This window comes from Protopterus annectens, chromosome 17.part0 (assembly GCF_019279795.1).
Source record: "Protopterus annectens isolate FY-2018-M chromosome 17.part0, PAN1.0, whole genome shotgun sequence".
NCBI lineage: Eukaryota > Metazoa > Chordata > Ceratodontiformes > Protopteridae > Protopterus > Protopterus annectens.
The window spans coordinates 128,828,548-128,849,826 of NC_056751.1; the positions used below are offsets into that span (position 1 = coordinate 128,828,548).

The window sequence follows — 21,279 nt, forward strand, 5'->3', positions numbered from 1 at the left end:
ATGCCAACCTAACTTTAGAGTATTAGTCATTGTTCATTTTCCAAACTTGCATTTCTCCTGTTTGACACCCTACCCCCCAAGGGCTCCAATGAGTACAGTCAGTACAATAACAAACAAAATTGTTTTGATAGATGCTTTTTCAACTGTTTTAGACTTGGCATTTGCTGTGAGTCCACAAAAAAAAAAACACAAAACATGAAGTCACTTAATGACTTTCAACTGATCTCTGTGAACAAAAATTATTTTGCTCTTTTTCTTTCCTTTAACTTTGTACACTAGAGGTCCTAACTGAGCAAATATTTCAAAAGGTCCTTGCCAATTACTATCCCACGGATCATCCATCTGGAACGTCTTGATTAATACCTGTGTCACAGAGGGAAAGTTTTCTTCTAGCATAACAGGATTCTTTGACTGTAATTTGAATGCTTGCATTTTGGACAGGCTTTGACCCAATTCAGAAATATCTTTTAACCATTGTTGATGCTGTGCAGTTTCTAATAATGGTCTGGTTGTACTAACAGTAGGATCGAATGGCAATTGTACAGGCATGTTTCTACCTGTAATGACTTCAAAAGGTGATATCCCTGTTTTACTGTGTGGAGTTGCTTTTACACCCAGCAAGATTCCAGGCAAATGTTTTACACAATTTAAGCCCTTTTCCAAGCAGGCTTTCTTAAGGCATTCCTTAAGAGTCCTGTTCATTCTTTCAACTATCCCATTAGACTGGGGATGGTGAGGAACGTGAAATTGTTACTGGATACCAAGCAAATCACACAAAGCATTCATCAGTTTACTGACAAACTGTGGCCAGTTATCGGATTCAATAACTCGTGGCCATCCCCAATGACAAAAAATGTTTTTCCATAAGGCTTCTGCTGTAGCCTTAGCTGTCATTGCTTTTGTAGGAATTGCTTTGACCCATTTTGAAAAAAATATCAACCATCATTAGAAGATACCTTTATCTACCTTTAGCTGGGGCTAATGGACCTGCAAAGTCAATTTGGATGGCATACAAAGGTCCATCCGCTGAAGTTACCCTTAGTAACTGTGTTTTTTTTTTCAAATGAGCATTAACCTGCAAACATATTAAGCATTCAGCATGCACTAAATCGCAGATTTTCAACTGTGGATGTCAGTACTTGTTCTTTACAATGGGCCATAACGTTTGTGTACCCAAATGTCTCAAAACCTGATGATTAAATTTCACTAACTGTCGTGCCTGTTAGTATGGTATATAAGGACGACTACAACCGTCTTTAAAACATTTTGCATAATATTGCCCTGGACTTTCTCTTACAAGAGTACATTTTCAAATTTCGAGCTGAAAATGTCTGTATGGCATGTACTGCAGTGGTTTTATCTGGTACACCAGAAAGGTGTTCTGTAGGATACAATTGCATTCCTTCCTTTGCTGCCTTTTTTGCCATCTCATCCGCATAGTTATTTAACTGAAAAATTTCATTTGTAGCTTTTTGATGAGCTTTTACCTTTAAGATACTGTAGCAACCCACAAGGGACTGACTACGAACCAAATTCCAAATAGTCTGTTACACAGAAGCATGCTTGAGTGGTTTGTCCATATTATCAACAAACCCTCTCCTTGCCCATGTAGACATATGCAGCCGCAGAGAATTAACTACGTATGCACCGTCTGAAAAGATATTGACAGGTGGAAAATGCTGCAACACAAAGAACTGCTTTCAGTTCAGCTCGCTGAGCAGACATGTGTCCCGGTAATTGAATCAGTCGGCTGTCCCATAGAAGGGTTTTCTGATACTACTTCAAATCCAGTTTGATATTGTCCAGTGTTCCCAAAATCGAGCACCGTCAACAAAGATGGATGGCCTGTCTTCCTGAAAATCAGGAGACAGAATAGGCTTTTCTGGATTTGAAATGTGCCTAATGCATTTGTGTCGTTTTCCTTCATATCCTATGAAATTAGATAAGTAATACTTATCTCCTGCCTTTATGGTAACTCGCTTGACACTAAATAATGCCAACCATTCTGCAAACACTGCTTGACTGACATCAGTTTATTTAACTGAGTTTCATTTACCAAAGCCTGTATGGCATAATGTGGTATCTGTACTATAATGTCTTTGGAAAAAGCTGTTAAGTATTCAGTTTGTTTTAAACCCCAGTAAATGGTCAAAAGTTGCTGAATGCATGGGTGATATCCCATCTCAACATGTGTAATCTTTTTACTAAAGAATGTAATGGGGCGTAAAGTCTTTTCCATTCTAGCATCAGAGCCCTGAGGCCACTCCTGTAAAAGCACAACAGAGAGTGTGTTGGGTCCAGCTGCTGCCTGTAACACAAAGGGACGTGTTAGACTTGGAGCTACTAATTCTGTAGCCTTGGCCAAAGCTGCCTTTAAATCACAAAAAGCTGCATTTTCCATTGGTTCCCCACTCCAGAAAGGGTAATTCTTTCTGGCTAGAAAGCATATCATACAGAGGAACTGCCATGCTGGCATAATCCTCTACAAATTCCCGATTATAATTCATGATACCCAGAAATTTGTGCAAATCCAGAATGGTAAGTGGTTTATCCATTAGCAAAATTCCCTGCACACTCTCTAAACAAGGAGTACGCCCGGAAGGATGTAAAATAGTACCTAGAAATTTTACTTCAGATGACATGAATTGTACCTTTTCACTTTTAACCTTAAACCCTGACTCCTGCAGTGTTTGAAGGACCTGTGTCACTTTAGCTAAATGCTGTTCTTTTGTTTCAGACTGTATTAGTATGTCATCAATGTAATGCAAAACAGAATCATCAGATTTTAAACCTGTCATTTGAAACTGATTTAAAAGTGTTGGTGTGAGAGATTGCCCCCTAGTGTATGCTAACAATACTGCTGTCATTCTTAGGTGTTTAGTTTGCATTGGATACTGCTCCTGCTGAATATAAGCCACAAAACGCTGAGGAATAAAATTCCAGACACAACGTTCAAGTGCATGTTATTAAAAATAATCTTCAATCAATCCAGTGTCTCCCAATAAGCGAAGCAAGCCAAAAGACGTCTCGTTGTTAAAAAAGATGTTTAATCCATAGCGCAAATCACATTCAGCATTCCCCCGGAACACAACGTATACCACAAACGGAACAAGACAGACTACAACAACACGCCAAAACAGTTTAGCGCTTTCAACCAATGAGTTGGTCTTCTTCAGAACTGCAAGAAGAGGCATTCAAGACAACTAAATAGACTTTTTGGCGCCAAAAACATATCTTAAAGCCACATACTTATACAATAAATAAAAATAAATGAGAAAGTAGAAATGAAATAAAATGAGTGAGATGAATATATTACAATGAATAAAATCTAATATAAAATATATATATATATTTTTTCCTATTTTTTTCCTATATTTTTTTACATCTTAATTTTTATTATACACAACCATTATGGTGATTAGTTTTTATATTTTTATATATTTTTATATATTGATCAGTTTGTGTATATGCTATCATCTGTCGATTATAGTAATGTTTATGTAATTTATGGTTAGACTATATTCACACATTCTCATGATTACTATATAATATACAAATAATATGAACTTTGAGCTACAATATGTGTCTATTTGATTTAGTTATTTTTCACACAGGATATTTCTAGGGGTTTATAAGACAATGTAATAATTATAATATTGCCAATACAATACATTCATAATATATTTTATATTAGATTTTATTCATTGTAATATATTCATCTCACTCATTTTATTTCATTTCTACTTTCTCATTTATTTTTATTTATTGTATAAGTATGTGGCTTTAAGATATGTTTTTGGCGCCAAAAAGTCTATTTAGTTGTCTTGAATGCCTCTTCTTGCAGTTCTGAAGAAGACCAACTCATTGTTTGAAAGCGCTAAACTGTTTTGGCGTGTTGTTGTAGTCTGTCTTGTTCCGTTTGTGGTATACGTTGTGTTCCGGGGGAATGCTGAATGTGATTTGGGGCGTTATGTGGATTAAACATCTTTTTTAACAACGAGACGTCTTTTGGCTTGCTTCGCTTATTGGGAGACACTGGATTGATTTTAGACTTGTGGTCTTTTGTCTATCTATTTACGATAAAAATAATCTTCTGTTCATCCCACTTAGGGAGAGTTTCTAACATCTTAGACTGATGATAAACTTCAGCAGAAAAACCTACTGAGGCTATGACAGGACTGGTAAAGTACAGTTTTGTACCTACCATAAATGTAGATGTCCGATAGGTATGCATCTGCAGTTATAACATATGGGTTGTCCTGCCTCAGGCAGCCCTTCGGTCGGACGGATTCCAAAGTCTGGGTCTGGCCTCGGCTGATGTCGCACTTTCCCCGACGTCAGAGCGTCTGGGGTATAAAAGCATCAGCCGACGCCATTTTCCTCAGTTTTTCTTGCCCCAGATGCCAGGTGCCCTCTAGGAAGGCTAAATTTGGATAAATGCTAAAAATTTCCAAACATTTGCAAATTATATACATGTATACACAAACAAATACACCATAATAGATTCCCCCAGCTAGCTAAAAGAGGGGTAAGCACCCTAGGAATACCACAGAGGGGAAGGAGGGAGGGTAATCCTGACTGCAGATGCATACCTATCGGACATCTACATTTATGGTAGGTACAAAACTGTACTATGTCCTTCAAGGATGCATCTGCAGTCATAACATATGGGTAGAATACCATAGCCAATCTGGGGGAGGAGGTACTAAGAAAAGGATGGTGTAGTTAAGATCCCCTGCAGGACTGCAGTTGCAAACCCTGCTCTGGATCTAGAGTATAAAGGTAGATTGTAATGCTTGGCAAATGTATGCACGGAGCTCCAAGTAGCAGCTTCTAAAATGTCCTTGGTAGCCACCCCCCCGTAGGAAGGCTGTAGTGGTGGCCGTGGCCCTCGTGGAGTGAGGCCTGATATTTTCAGGAACTGTCTTTCCATGAAAGGAGTAGCAGAAGTGAATGCAATTTCCTATCCATTTTGAAATTGTCTGTTTGGAAATTGCTCTTCCTTGCACCCCAGTTGCATATGCTACAAAAAGTTGGTCAGTTTGTCTGCTAGTTTTTGTTCTGTCCAAGTAGTAGCGTAGTTGTCTGTGTGTATCCAGGGTGTGCAAAAGTTTTTCCCCTCTATTCTGTGGATTATGGAAGAACGTAGGCAAGTGAATAGCTTGGTTCAAGGATACCATAGATACCACCTTTGGCATAAAAGTAGGATTGGTTCTTAGTGACACTCTGTCCTGGTGGAAAAGAAAAGGCTGCACTGCCATTAATGCTTGTAACTCAGATATTCTTCTTGCTGAAGTGATTGCCAGAAGGAATGCAGTTTTCCAAGATAGAAACTGTAGATCCGCTGATGCTGCTGGTTCAAAAGGAGGTAGTGTCAGTTTCTCCAGCACAAAGTTGAGAACCCAGACGGGTAGAGGGGGTCTTCTTGGAGGTTTAATATTTTTGATCCCTCTCAGAAATTGTCTGAGGAGAGGGTGTGAGAAGATAGGTGGATCCACATTGTATTCTGCTGAAATTGCTGAAGCATGAATCTTAATGGAAGAATAGGACAGGCCATTGTGGAACAATTCTGCTAAGTATTCTAGGATATGTGTTAGGTTTGCCACTGTGACATCTGTGCCCTTTGATGTGCTCCAAATGAGAAATCTCTTCCATTTAGCTGAGTATGCCTTCCTTGTGGAAGGCCTGCGAGCCTCCAGGATAATGTCCTTCACCCTCTGAGATAAAATAGTTTGATTGGGGTTTAAGGAATTTTCCAGGCAGTTAGCTGCAATGTTTTCAAGTTGGGATGCAGGGTCTTGAAATTGTTCTGCGTCAGAAGAAGAGGCCATAGGGGAGAGGCCATGATTTTGCCTGAGACATGCTTCTCAATAATGGATACCAGTGTTGTCTTGGCCAGTCCGGAGCTATTAGTATCACTTTTGGCTGTTCCTCCCTGATCTTCAGTAGAACCTTGTACATCAATGGGAGAGGTGGGAAGGCATATACTGTTAGGGCTTTCCAGCTGAAAGAGAGAGCCCACCCTCCAAGCTTGTGGGTGGTATGTCCTTGAGCAGAATGTCTTCAGTTGATTGTTGAGTGGGAGGCGAACAAATCTATCTCCGGCATTCCCCATGTCTTTGCTATGAGTTGGAAGATGTCTGGGTGCAGCATCCATTCGTGTGCATCCATGGTAGTTCTGCTTAAGCTGTCCACCAGTGCATTTTCTTTCCCTGGCACGAATTGGGCCTGTAGTTGGATATTGAGATTCAGGCATAGTTCCCACAGATTCATAGCCATCCGGCATAGAGGGTAGGAATGTGTGCCTCCCTGCTTGTTTATGTACCACATGACCGTGGTGTTGTCTGTTCTTATTAGCAGGTGTCCTTGTCGGAGGAAGGGTCAGCATTTCCTTTTGGTTTATGTGCATGCTTAGCTGTCCTTGAGGCCATAGGCCTTGGATACATTTGTCCTCCATGTGTGCTCCCCATCCTCGGTCTGAGGCGTCTGTGGTGATGGTCTGCCTTGGTTTTGGTTTGTTGAAAGGCAACCCTCTGTTGGACTGGCAGGCCTGAGCCCACCACAGGAATTCCTTTTGAAGGCATGGAATGATTGGTATCATGGTTTCTAAACTGTGACTGTGCTGAGACCATACACTCCAGAGGTACCATTGTAATTTCCTCATATGCAGCCTGGCATGTGGTATTAGAATTATGCAGGATGCCATGTAACCCAGGGCCTGCAGGATTTTCCTTGCAGTAAGCTGAGTTTGTCTTGTCAGAGTCATGAAGTAATCTGGAAGTTGTCTTTGTTTTTCTTCTGTGAGAAAGGCCATTTGGGTGGTTGTGTCCAGATCTGCACCCAAAAAGGTTATCCTTTGGGATGGTACTAGTCTTGACTTTTGGATGTTGACTGTGAATCCCAAGGTCTGTAGTAGGTGTATGGCATAAGCCAAGTCCTTTATCAAATTTTCCTTGTTGTCCGCTTGTAGTAGGCAGTCGTCCAGGTATGGGTAAATTTGAATTCCCTGTAGTCTGCAATGTGCAATTACTGATGCCAGGCATTTCGTGAATACTCTGGGCGCAGTAGATAAGCCAAAGGGCAATGCTGAGAATTGATAATGCTCTGATCCTGCAATAAATCCGAGGTGTCTTCTGCAGTTTGGTCGAATAGGGATGTGCAGGTATGCCTCCTTGAGATCTAGAGTCACCAGCCAAGACTCCTTGCCCAACATGGGAAGAAGTTGCTGTAGGGTCAGCATTTTGAATTTTGGCACAATGAGATAAGCGTTCAGTGCGGACAGGTCGAGAATAGGCCTCCATTGATTTTCCTTTCTTGGTACAAGGAATAGTCTGGAGTAAAATCCTTGGCCTTGTTCTGAAAATGGTACCTTTTCTATAGCTTTCATCTGAAGTAAATTGCTGATTTGTTTTAAAGCCTCTGCCCTCTGATTTGGTGGAAGGTTTGGCATTCCGCCTCTTTTTGGCAAAGTGTGAAAGTGGAACCTGTATCCTTTGTCTATTATTTGCAGTGTCCATGTATCTTTTGTGATATAATGCCAGTTTTTTTGAGAATAAAGCCAGCTTTCCGCCCAAGGGTGCTTCTAGTTGATCCCTGGTAGGCGGAATCAAAGTTAAGTCATTGACCCTGTCCTGGTGTAGTAGTTGTTGTTGCACTACTCCTCTGGTTGGCAGGCTGCCACTGACGGCCTCTGTAGGAGCCCTTCGATTGACCTCTGCCTCTAGGGCGCCTGTTCCTGCCACTCTGGGCTCTGTCCGAGTCTGGAAAGGACCAATTCTTAGTAGGCCAGTTTCTGCTGAATCTCGGTGGTTGAACTTGCAGGAAATCTTTAACTGTTTGCACAGATTTTGCCTTTTCTTCAACCTTTTTTAAGATCTCCTGAGCAGAGGAGCCAAATAAATTTTGTTTCTCCATTGGAGCATCCAGGAGTTTAGCTTTGACATGGTCTGGCAAAGATTGGTCCTTCAGCCAGGCATGCCTACGAATAACTGCCCCAGTCATAGCTGATCTAAATGAAGCCTCCAGTGCATCATAGCCACATTTTAAGAAATGATTACTAACCTGTTGTGAGTTGTGTACCAAATCCTGAAGGGATTTACGGTGTAGGGGTTCAGGAGAAAAAAGTTTCATATTCAATTCATCTAACAAACACTCCTGGTACTGTATCATATGAAATTGACAGTTTAAAGCCCTGACAGAAAGAGTTGCAGAAGTATACACCTTCTTTCCCCATCTCTCTAAAGCTCTGGACTCTCTGTCAGAGGGTAGAGGATTTTTGGCAGTAGCGGCCGCAACCCCTTTAGGGCCCTGAGAAATAGTTTCTGGGTCTGCAGAATGGGCTTTATACAAATGGAAATGAGAATCCGGGACCCTGTAGTATCTGTCAGGTTTGGCAGGGGCCGGAGGGAGAGTATCAGGGGCTGTACTGACATCATTGAACACATCATCAATTACATTCAGAACAGGAGGTATAGCTAAGGGCCTATGCTGTGGCAAATGCAAGAAGGTCCTTAATCTTTTTCTAGAATCGGAGAAATCCTGACCTTGCCATTGAAAATGCTCTCTCATGGAGTGTAAAGTCTCACCAAAGGAAAACTCCTCAGGAGGAGAGGCCGGAGGGATAGATTCCTCTGCATCTGAATACTCGTAAGGCGAGTAAGCCCCTTCCTGGTGGTTTGACAACTCAGATCCATCAGTGGAGTCATCTGAGAAGTGTGGATCAGAGGGGTCAGTCCTGGGCCTTTTGTCTGGAGGAGGTTGAGAGGCCCTGCCTGGGTGAGGTTGTGTACCCCTAATTAAGGAAATAAGGTCCTCAGCAAGGCTGAGGATCTGTGAACTAGAGGGAAGGCCTCTGGGAGGAAGATTTGGTAGGCAAAGCTTTTGAAAGTTTGGCAGCTTTAGCCCTTGAAAAGGCCTTAATGGACATGGAAGCAGGGGGCCTAGCTGCCCCACGTGCAGGGGTAGAAATGTCCAAAGGAATGGTGTCGGACAATTCCTGTACACTAGCTTCGGTAGGTAGTTCTGAAGCCGACTCAGCCGGGGCCTCTCGGGCCTCCGTGGTCGGAAGTATGGTTTCGGAAGAAGGAATCGCCGAGGACTCGGTTTCGGCCGAAACCGAAACACTCGTGGTAGGCCTAGCCGTGGTTTCAGCTGAAACCGCGGGCCGCGAGTGTCGGTCCTTTTCCTTGCGTTTTTTGACCATATGCGAAGTTCGAGTCTCCGATGGCATTTTATAAGCAAAAGCGGCTCCAAAAAATTCCTCTGCAAACTCCGACCGATGTCTAAGAGTTCGTCAGTTGAAGGAGGCACAGGCTAAACAGGCTGATACGTCGTGGTCTGGGCCTAAGCAAGGAAGGCAGTAAGAATGGAAATCCTTATGAGGTATTTGTTTCCCACAAGTTAAACAATTATTTACATTGTCTGACATCGGCTGAGGCAAGAAAGAGTCCCCAACGGGGTACTTAGCTTTTTTCGAAGTCTTCGGTAGCTGAAATCACTGGATCTGACCGACCGGCACTTGCGAACAGCTTCTGCTTCGGGCACCGCGCGGCAAGAAAGACTGAGGAAAATGGAGTCGGCTGATGCTTTTATACCCCAGATGCTCTGACGTCGGGGAAAGTGCGACATCAGCCGAGGCCAGACCCAGACTTTGGAATCCGGCCGACCGAAGGGCTGCCTGAGGCAGGACAACCCATATGTTATGACTGCAGATGCATGCTTGAAGGACATCAGCATTTTGTAGTGCTTTAGACTGAAATTTTTCTAACAGGGCTTGTAATCTTAAAAGATCTTGATTAGCTAACTCTGTTACTCTAGCAGCCTCAGATTCCTGCGTCTCCAACTGAGCTCGTAATGTTTTTATTTCCTCCCTAGCAACAATTACGTCATGCTGTGCGTCTGCCAGCTGCTTGTCATATTTTTCTTGCAAATGGACAATTTTACTCATTGACCCTTCTATCATACCAATAGCCTTACTGCCCTGTCCAATAACAGTTTGTGTAAAAGTCTTAATTTCAGTCTGTGAGACTTTCAAAAACTGAGAAAATTCTTTTGTACATCCAGTGGTGTCAGCATGCAGTTTACCAGACGCATTCCATTTATCACAGTAAGTCTGAAAATGACCCATGAGGTCAAGATCCTGCTGCTTGCTAACTTTAGCAATCCAATCTTTAAACTCCTGCAAATCAGACTGTAAAGTACAAACTTTGACATCTGCATCACCCTCTAATAAATCTTTTGCAAGAGGATATATAGAAACAGGAACCATTGTCTGTGTTTCGGGCATTACTTTATCCTTGTGTTCCAGGCTTTGTATAATATGCTTATGACAAGACATGCAAAAAGCAGCATTTAAATCATTGCAAATAGCACATTTTTGTACATTTTGTTGCACTTTTGCCTTATGTACATACCAATCAAAGGTAGCAATCCATTTGCATAATGTTGGATCGTCAGTTTTACCTAGTAAAGACTTACAGGTGCTAACATGCTGATCATACCATGTACTTAAATAATTCCACACATTTATTTATGGTTCAGACACATCAAAAGTTAAAGACCGAGTGCACTTCTTGGCATTTTCATGAATTGCATTCATTGTTAAAAGAAAAACGGAAGAAAAATTTACCACAAATGTTCAGGACAAGGTGGCCAGTCTTGACACGAAGATCAGTTGTGGGAAAATTCTCTGCAGTCTTTCACTAGATGCTGGTGATAGGAAAATTTAGGCAGTAGTGTTTAATACCTTATGAATCACCGACTGTCTGAAAAAAAATCACTGTACTGCCCTGTAGTGCGCTGCAGTGTTTGTCCACCAGTCAATAGACAAAGTTTAGGAAGAGAAAAATCGATTCTAAGAAGGTCTGCGCTGGAATGTCGCACTGTGAGAGGCAACTCTTCAGGTCACCCCCCCCCCGGTTGTTTGGACTGGACTGGTCTCACCACTGTTAAAAGTTATACTACACTATTCACAGCAGTCTGTACCTTTACTCAATGAATACACAGACAGTTCTGCTGTTACGACATTCATTTACTGTAGACAAAGTTTATATCTAGCTTAACAATGAAAGGTATATATATATATATATATATATATATATATATATATATATATATATATATATATATATCACCGTACTTCAGCTTAAAATAATCAAAGTCTCTCATACAAAAGAAAAAGTCCCAATCTTCATAGTGTCTTTTCTGCCTGCAACAGCAGTGTTGAGAATTTGCCAGAATAATAAGTCTTTCCTTTCAAGCTGGTCTGCTGACAGTTTCTTTTCCATATCTTAAACATTCAGTTCCTGAAGAATAATTCCTTTCATCCTTAGCCTATCTTGCATATCATATTGACGAGACACAGCTGCATACAAGAGTTTATCTTGACCTGCTTATAGATAATAAATTTCACAAGCGGCATAGTTTATAAGAGAAAATATTTTACTTCTGATTTTTATTAATAATGCCAAGCTATATGTTTTTGCCAACTTAGCACAGTGCACTCTACACAGTGAAATGCAAAACACTTATTTTACATTCTCAGAAGAAATCCACTGAAATCCATTTTAACCTGTTCTTTTACTCTCACAAGTTTATGAAAAAAATCTATATTCTGCATGGCTATATTCCATAAGGATCTGCATCCAAAATCCCAGTCTCTGTTGAATTTCTCCCCTGCTTCGCCGTGATGCCTTTCCATTTTGAATTATAATCTTTTGTTTGTGTTATGTATATGAGCTTTCATTGTGTAGCTCTAAAATATCCCTTCAGAGTAGATAATCCTAAACCACCTCGTTCTATTGGAAGAATCAACTTATACCATTTAACTCTTGCCTCTTGCTCTCCCAGATAAATGTATTCAACTCTATTATTGTGCACAACTTCTCCTCTGGTTGATAAAAAATATTCCTCACCTGTATATAAAACCAAGAGCACTAAAAACATTCTCGCTACTTGTATGTTACTGTCCATAATGAAGAGCTTCTGATTTCTCAGTTTTTCCATTATCTTTTGTTTAGCCTCTTCCCACATATCCGTAGCTGCTGTAACAGAATCATTTAAATATGTGTACACCTAACTACATTACCTTCTCGTATCCCCATAAATAAGGGTATTGCCTAACAAATTTTTATGTGGGTACATAATTTATGGCTATAGCCTTTGTTTTAATTTCATTAATTTTACATTTCAAAAAGACCTGAAACTGTCTCAAAATGTTCCACAACACTGAGATGTCCTTTTCTGGACTTAACAGGTAAAGAATAATATTGCCTTCAAATACAGGCATCTTTTCTCAATTACCATACCAATTACCATCCTTGCATTTCTGAGTCCTATATTTTCTTTGCCAATCGCTCTAAATATAAAGCAAATGGCAAAGGGGAAGAGGACACAGCTGCCTGGTTTCTCTGTTCAAACACAACACAACTTATCAGAGAAGAACACTCCCACTTTAATTCTTCCCTCCAATCCTTTACATATCCTCCTAATTATCCCTACTATTTTACCAAGGAATACAAATACTTCCATCACAATTCTCAAAATCCTAGCTTACTCTGTTGAATGCTTTTTCTGCATCAAGCCCCATTAACAGCAGCTGCATTTTCTTACCTTCTGCTTCCTTCTGGTTCATCACTGTTCTATTAATATCAAATGTTTGCCTAACCTCCAAAAAAACGACAACAATTCATATCTATCACGTTTGGCAACACCTTTGCCATTCTTTCAAGTAATATAAACAAATACTTCATAATTATGGTTAAAAATTTAAATGGGCCTATGTGAAGCTGGGTCTGATGGGCCTTTACCATTTTTAGGTAATACAGCCACAACGGCTTTTTTCCAGAAGGTTTGTGTTCCCCCTTTTAAATACTGTTAAATATCACTTTCTTCCCACTTAACTTCCACAGGAATACGATCTGCTCCTGGAGACTTACTTGATGGTTGATTATAAATCACCAATTTTAAGTCTTCTGCTCCTATCTTAACTGTCAGTTGCTGAGCCTCATCAACCTCTAAAACATGGTATACTTAAGTCTTCCATACATTTCCAATTGTGCTCTTTCTGCATCTGTCTGCTATGCACAAATTTTTGGAAAATTTCCAAAATTTCTCTAATACCTCTACAGTTCCTCTGGTTATTTTTCTTTGTACAGTCTCCCCAAACTTGGCAACTACTCTTTCTGCTTTCGGTTGCCCAAGTCATTGTGCTAAATGTTTTTTTTTTTATGCTCTGGAGTTATCACAAATAGTTGCTTCACAACAATTTTTCTAAACACATGCATATTATCCAAATACTCCCTTACTGACTCTTCAGCAATATGCATTTGTGCCTCTTCTTGACCTGCAAGATTCTCCTTACTCTGCCGTACTTTAACCTTTGTCATCCCTCTAAGGAACTTCCATTACTTTTTAACCATATCATTGTCTTTTATTTCTGATCCACGGTGGTGGCGCTGCAGTAGCGTTGTCGCCTCACAGCAAGACGCTGTCCCGTTCGATTCTCAGCTAGAGCGTCTTCTGTGGAGACGTGTGTGAATGGGCGTACCTTCGTTGAAGGTTGTGCATTAGGGCCGGCAACTCAGCACGTAAAATTCAACTGCCAATCATTAGCGGACCGGAGCTCCGCTGTGGCGACCCCTAACCGGGAAAAGCCGAAAGACACAACAACAACAAAAAAAGTTCTCTTTTATTTCTGCCTTATTTTTAATCTCCATTTTCATATTATCCCTTTCACTAGCTATTACGTCTGAAAATATTGCTGTCTTCCCTAATAACTTTAAAATAATTTCCACTAAACATTCTGCTTTTTAAAAGGTAGGTGGGAAAATCCAAGTGTCTCATTTCACATTATTATCCTGCACTTGTATTGCTGCATGATCTGAAATGGTTATTGGATGTGTTGAAAATATCAAATGAATGGACAAGTTCTTGCGAAATATAATTTCCATATACTCTTGTCCAGTTACTGTACCTTGGGAATAAGTAAATCCTGTCAAGAGTTACTACTACTGAATTCACGTATTTTATACCAAATACATTCATATCTCTCTTCAGAAACCTACTCTCTTTTGATATATTTTCCTTTTTAGGTCCCAGATACAACCTCACTACTGCAAGTACCAGTCCCAATCTATAAATAATACTCTGCTGAAAAATTTCAAGAGCATTATAACATCAGTGTTTGATGGAATATAAATGAGTGCAACTGTAATCCTCTCTTGCCAACAGCCCCTTACTACAACACTATCTTTTTCCCTCTTCTCTCACTATTGGAGTTCCTCTAGCAATTAGTATAATTACTCCCCTATTCATTGGTCCATGATAGTCTACTAAATGTCTATCATGAAATCTTTTCTTTGTCAAATTTGCATGCTCATTTCTTTTCCAATGCATTCATCAATGACTGCTATTTGCACTCTGCATTTTTTAATATCATTCAATACCCTTTTCCTTTTGTCTATACCGAAGTTCAGTTACGTTCCAAGATAATATGGACACTGTAACCATTAAGATAAACAGCTACTATTCCCACCTACTATGTTCTTCTTTCGGCTTTTCCCTGTTAAGGGTGGCCACAGTGGAACTCTGGTACGGTAATGATTGGCAGTAGATTTTTATGGTGCCAAGGTGCCAGCCCGACGCCCAACCTTCAACGAAGGCACGCCCATTTACTCATGTCTTTTGAACGCCACTCAACCGCAGGAAGGACATGCAGAATACACACAGAAGGTGCTCCAGCCGAGAATCGAACGGGAGAACCTTTTGCTGTGAGGCAACAATGCTACCACTGCACCAATGTCAGTTATTTTTTTTTCAATATGTATTTCCAACTTTCGTGTGAAGCCGCGGTGGTGCAGCGGTAGCACTGTTGCCTCACAGCAAGAGGTTCTTCTGTTTGATTCACGGCTGGAGTGCCTTCTGTGTGGAGTCTGCATGTCCTCCCCGCAGTCAAGTGGCATTCGAAAGACATGTGTAGAATGGGAGTGCCTTTGCTGAAGGTTGGGCGTTGAGCTGGCACCTTAGCACCTATAAAAATCTACTGCCAATCATTAGTGGACCGGAGTTCCGCTGTGGCGACCCCTAACTGGGAAAAAGCTGAAAGAAGAACAACAACATTTCCAACTTTCGTGTCATAAGCACACATTAATGTTTAGCAGGGCTGAACTTTTACATTTGTTTCTTCTCATCTCCATATGCCCTTATATCTCATTTTAGAGACTTTCAGTTTTAATGAAAATCCATAAACCAAGAACTATATACATTTTCACGTCACCCTCATCCCTTACTAAGATAGAAAAAAACAAGAAAACCTATAAGAGTCTTCAAAAAAGGAAGTTTAACTTTCCAGATAGGAAATAAACTGCCCCAAACTGACAGGTACAACATTACCTAACCTAAAATTAAGGTTACTCAAGCAAAAGCACATGCTATAACCTGTGCTTCAAAATACCTTAATTGCTATCTGTTCTTTTCTTATCTCTGGTTTTCATCCCAGATGTGAAATACTGCTTGTATACTTTCAGAAAGCATTAACTTTTAGCCCTAAGAAAAAGTGCACTGGCTATCTTTAAATAAGACCAAACTGTACACTGCTCTATTAAATGAATTATACTAGTAAGGCTACAAAAAACGGGTTCTTATTCACTTCCTACAATTTCAAACTTTATTTTTGCTGAACTGCTTGCCTTTGTACCATTACATTTTGCATTTCCCTCAGCAAATAAAGCTTAGAATGCTCAAGATTAATTGCTTACACTTGTAAACTGCTTGTTTCCTCGTAAATGCAGTCGGTAATGAGTCTTTATAAATTTCACTTAGAAAAGAATGTACAACTGCCTTTAGCTTTAAACTTCTCAACTCCCAATGAACACTGGTTAATGGAAAAGGAACAAGCTAAAATATTTTCAGGTACAAGAAATATAGCATTTTGTCACAGCATTCATCGTTTTGTCTAACTTTCCAGGCCTACTTGCTTACAAAAAAATAGAAGTTATGTTCTTACCATAACGTTCCATGTTAGTTGTCTTCTTCTCGCCTTCTTTTTTGCTGGATGGGTTCGGAGCCGACCTCGGCTCCGACTCGGCCACTCTAAAAGCTCGAGAGTTGGTTCCACCGGCTCGAGGCTCCCCTTATATCCCACAATGCTAGGCGGTATTACCTCAGATCTCGTTTGTAAGCTATGCCCAGCCAAAATAACTCCAGAACCACTGGAAAAGGGAAAAACCCACCTCTATAAAAGTAAGTGAAGAAGGTGACCTGAAAACCTGAAGAAGGAATATATGCACAGAATAGCATATACCTATCTACAATAGAGGTGGTAGAAAGAGTGGTCACAATCAAACTCCTCTAGGTCTGTCCAGGCTAGGGGGAAGGAGGGTGGGACGCAAGAAAGAAGGCGAGAAGAAGACAACTAACATGGAACGTTATGGTAAGAACATAACTTCTATATGTTAAGTTGTCAATCTCGCCTTCATTCTTGCTGGATGGGACCGCGTCCCCAGCACCTTGTCCTGGGTGGCCTATCAGAACAGACTCTTGAGAACAGTGGAACCAAAGTTAGCTCTATGTCTAGAAGCTAAATCCAACTTATAATGAGAAATGAAAGTGTGAGGAGTAGCCCAAGTAGCCGTTGCACAAATGGTGTCAATAGGCAGCCTGTCTTGGAAGGCTACAGAAGTAGCCAAAGCTCTAGTGGAGTGAGCCTTAGGTTTGTTAGGCAGCTTTTGGTGTCTAATTTCATAAGCAAAGGAAATCAGAGATGTTAGCCATCTGGAGAGTGATACCTTTGAAACTGAAAGTCCTTTTCTGCCTTCTGCATAAGAGACAAACAACTGGTCAGTTTTCCTGATCTGTTTGGTTCTATCCAAATAATACCTTAAACTGACGATGAACATCTAGCCAATGCAATTTTTGTTCAGACCTGTTAGAAAAGTTAGGAAAAAACACAGGGAGGTCAATGCTTTGATTTAGGTTAGACGCAGAGGCTACTTTAGGTAAAAAGGATGGATTGGTTCGTAAGGACACCCTGTCTTTATGAAACAATAGATACGGTGGTCGACTGCTGAGTGCATGAAGTTCTGAGACCCTTCTAGCTGAAGTAATGGCTACCAGAAAGAGAGTCTTTCAGGATAGCAATTTCAATGAACAGGAAGCTGCAGATTCGAGCGGGGAAGAATCAAAGATGTGAGAACTAAATTAAGGTCCCAAGAAGGAGGAGGATTTCTTATAGGAGGTCTGAGAAGAAAAACTCCTTCAAAAAGCTTTGCAAAGCTTGTGAGACATGATGGCAGAATCCGAGATGCCCACATGAAAGTTAGAAATAGCTGCCAATTGAACTTTAAGAGTAGAAGGAGATGAACCTGCATGGAAGAGTTCAGCTAGAAAATCAAGGACTATTTGGATGGAAGCGGTGAAAGGATCTATGTCCCTTCCTTGAGCCCAATAGGCAAAACGTTTCCACTTACTAAGATAAATCTTCCGAGTGGAAGATTTATGGGAAGCTATCAAAATATCTCGAACAGAGTGAGATATTTGAGGAAGCCTGGCTAAGGTTGGAATTGGAGGAACCAAGCAGTGAGGTTCAGAGAGGGCAGGGAGCGATGTAACTGACCCGATTGATGGATCAAAAGATCTGGAACTAGGTCCAGATGCCAAGGTTGCTCCAACAGAAATTGATGTAGAAAGGGGAACCAAACCTGTCGAGGCCAGTAAGGAGCAATGAGGATCAATAAGGCCTTCTGAGCGATAGCTTTCTGTATCACTTGAGAGATTAGTGGGAAGGGAGGAAATGCATACAGAAGTCCCCGGGGCCAAACCTGGACTAGAGCGTCTCTGCTGGGCTGGCCTGGTAACGGGAATAGGGTGAAATAATCTCTGCACTTGCTGTTTTGGGGAGTAGCAAAAAGGTCGCAGCAAGGCTGACCCCACTTGAGAAAAATTTTCTCCAGAATAGAATCTTTCAGAGACCACTCGTGAGGCATGAGTATAGCTCTGCTCAATTTGTCTGCGATTAGATTGGACTTCCCGGGGATATGCGTTGCTATCAGAAAACGCTGAGAAGAAATCGCCCATTGCCACAGTCTGAGTGCTTCTCGACATAGGGGGTAGGACCTGGTTCCGCCTTGTTTGTTGATATACCACACTACAGACATATTGTCCATCTGGATTGCTATCGTTCCCAAGGGAAGAGAGTCTTGAAGGGCTTGCAACGCTAAAAGCACTGCTCTCATCTCTAGAACATTTATATGCAAGTGGCATTCGTCTGGTTGCCATATGCCCTGGACTGTTCTGCCCTGATAATGCCCCCCCCACCCGATCAGGGAGGCGTCCGTTGTCAGAGTAGCAACCGGAGGGGGAGGAACAAAGGGTCTTCCCAGGAAGAGCTGAGGGGAAGACATCCACCAAAGAAGATGATTCTTGCATGCTTGCGTAATCATAATGGTGTGGGACATTGGAAGTTGTTGGTATGACCATTGTGTGAAGAGCATCCATTGAAGGATTCTCATGTGGAATCTGGCTAACAAAAGTAGAGGGATAGCAGCCGCCATAATCCCCAGTACTTTCAGAATTAATCTGGCTTTGACTCTGTTGCTGTGGAAGAGAAGGGAGACCAGTTTGCGTATGTCTGCTATTCTTTGGTCTGTTAGTCTACTTGAGACATGTTGACTGCGTCTAGATTTGCGCCTATGAAGGTAATAGCATGACAAGGCGACAAAACAGACTTTTCGCAATTTATTGATATGCCTAACTTTTGACAAATGCGAAAGGTGTAGTCTCTGGCCATCAGAAGAAGATGCTTGGTAGGAGCTGTGAGGAGCCAGTCATCCAAATATGGAAACACCTGGAATCCTTGACGTCTCAGGTGAGAAGCTACCACTGCCATGCATTTGGTAAACACCGGGGCAGTGGTGAGACCAAAGGGCAGGGCTCTGAATTGAAAATGACTGGTTCCCAGCCGGAAGCGGAGAAATCTCCTGGAGCGTCTGTTCATTTTTATATGATAGTATGCATCCTGGAGGTCTATAGAGCACATCCAGTTTTCCTTTCCCAAAAGGGGTAGGATGGATTGTAGCGTGACCATCCGAAATCTTGTTTTCTTGACCAACTTGTTCAAGATACTGAGATCCAAAATGGGTCTCCAGTCCCCTGTTTTCTTTGGAACCAAAAATAATTTGGAGTAGATTCCGGATCCTTGCTGGTCTGCTGGCACTGGCTGAATGGCTCTTTTTGCAAGCAACTTTGAAATTTCCAACGCTGCTTGATCCCTTTGAGCGGGTGGAACATCTGGAAGGGATTTTTTTGATTGATTTGGAATGCGAAAGAACGGAATGGAATAGCCTTCGGAAATGATGGACTGTACCCACTTGTCTTGAGTTAGGGATTGCCAGGCTTCTGGGTACAGTGACAATCTTCCCCCGACTGCCTCCGAAGATGGACAGTCAGGCAACACCTCAGGGATGCTGGAAGGGCTTATCGGAAAAGGTTTCTCGATTGCCCTGGTTCTGCGGACCCCCCCTGCCTCTAGGGCGACGTCTACCATTATTGTTCCCCCCTCTACCTCTGGAGGGGAACTGACTCTGTGCATCAGGCAAAGTCCCTTGAGATTGTTTGCGGAACCACATTTTCCCACCTTTCTGGCCTTTGGGGTAAGGCCTAGAAGGAGTAGAAAAACGGACTCCGACGGCAGAAAGAGTTTTGCCATCCGTCTCGCACCTCGTCAAGGTTTCTTTCACTTGAGGACCAAAGAGAGATGATCCATCAAACGGGGAATTAGTGAAAGACGTTTTAAAGGGTCCAAAATTGCATAGCCGCATCCAGGCATGCGCGTAAGGCAACACCTGTCCCTCGGCTCTGCTCGCTCCATCAGCCGCATATGAAAGGAGGCATGGAGGAGTTAGCTATAGAATTTAGGGTAGCCAGCTGAGCGTTCATCTTGTCCTGAAAACCCGCAGCTGTAGGGTCCTTCAACATGTCACTCGCTTCCTTGATCAAATCTCTTTGAAGACGAGTGAAATGGCATAGGTAGTTCAGCGAACGCATAGCAAAGGTCGCTGACGAAAACATCCGCTTCCCGTACCTGTCCATAGACCTAGATTCCTTGTTAGGAGGATGGATAGGCACCGAAGGATCAGCTAGTTCCTTCTTAGTGGCAGCAGCTACCACCATAGCATCCACAGAAACTCCCTTGGTCAAAAATTGTTTATCTGATGGTGCTGTGATAAACTTTGAAGGTCTCCTGGGGGTGGGGTCCACTGAGTCAGGAGCCGTCCAAGCCTTTTATGCTACCACCTGTATGAGGGGGTCAAAGGGGGGGGGACACCCAGGAGGTGGAAGGGCGAGAACCAAACGCCTCAAGATACACAGATTCATCCTCCGAAGGGTTAAGGGCTGGCCAATTTCCCCTCTGTTTCAGGATTTCTAGAATGTCTGCAAATGAGACATCTTCAGAAGGGGAACAGGGGGAACCCTCGGAATCCTCTAAATCTGTGTCAGAGGTGACAGACTCAGGTGAGTCTATGTGCTTCCTCTTACACTTTCTCTTCCTAGGGGGCTCCCCTGCCAATTCAGGAGAGGCCTCGGAAGAGGATGAGATCCCCACAGGGGATTCTTGAGGAGCTGGCACTCTGCGGTCTGGGATGAGGGAGTGAGTAGACATAACCTGAGGCACCAAAGAGGGAGGGGCGGACGGAGCCGACTGTGGAGTTGAACAAGGTTCCAACACACTCCGCATGACCTCGAACGCACCCCTGTCAGGCAGAGCCAGAGGTCCCCGCTCCGAAAAGCTGAGAACCCCCCTCGGCACCGACAGTGATGGCTCCGAGGCCGATGTTGGAGCCGAACTCACCAGCGCCGAGGCACCGAGAGGGAGAGCGGGGTCGGACAAGGGTCCGATGCCACTCACCCCTCGAGCCGACGAGGGGAGTCCGGCGCCGAGATTCTTCCAAGGGAGAAATCGGTGCCGAAGACGGAGCCGAAGACAATTGTATCGGCTCCGGCGCTACCACAGTCTCGGTTCAGCGCCCGGCTCCGAGCTCAAAGGAGTCGGAGGAGGAACATTTTGAGGGACAGGGTCAAGCATCGACTGATGAGTCGGTCTCTGAAGCATTTGGGCTAGTGCCTCGAACTTAAGAAGTCGACTCACTACCCTCTGAAGGTCATGATCTGAAAGCCTCGATGACCTAGAGGAGTGAGATCTATGGCTCCGTTCAGACAGCAAGGGAGATGCTGGAGCCGAATGAACGGAGCCAAGGGACGGTGACCTAGACCTCTTTCTAGATG

At 42.5% G+C, this 21,279-nt stretch overlaps 1 protein-coding gene across 1 annotated transcript in view; it reads right to left on the minus strand.

The window, feature by feature from the left end:
* Nucleotides 1-21,279, minus strand: part of YTHDC2 (YTH domain containing 2) — a 1,963,388-nt gene that overhangs the window by 1,273,103 nt on the left and 669,006 nt on the right. Inside the window, exon 9 of the mRNA XM_044059160.1 lies at nt 9,768-10,167. Within this exon, the coding sequence (XP_043915095.1) occupies nt 9,768-10,167 (400 nt within the window). The remainder of the gene's footprint in view (nt 1-9,767; nt 10,168-21,279) is intronic.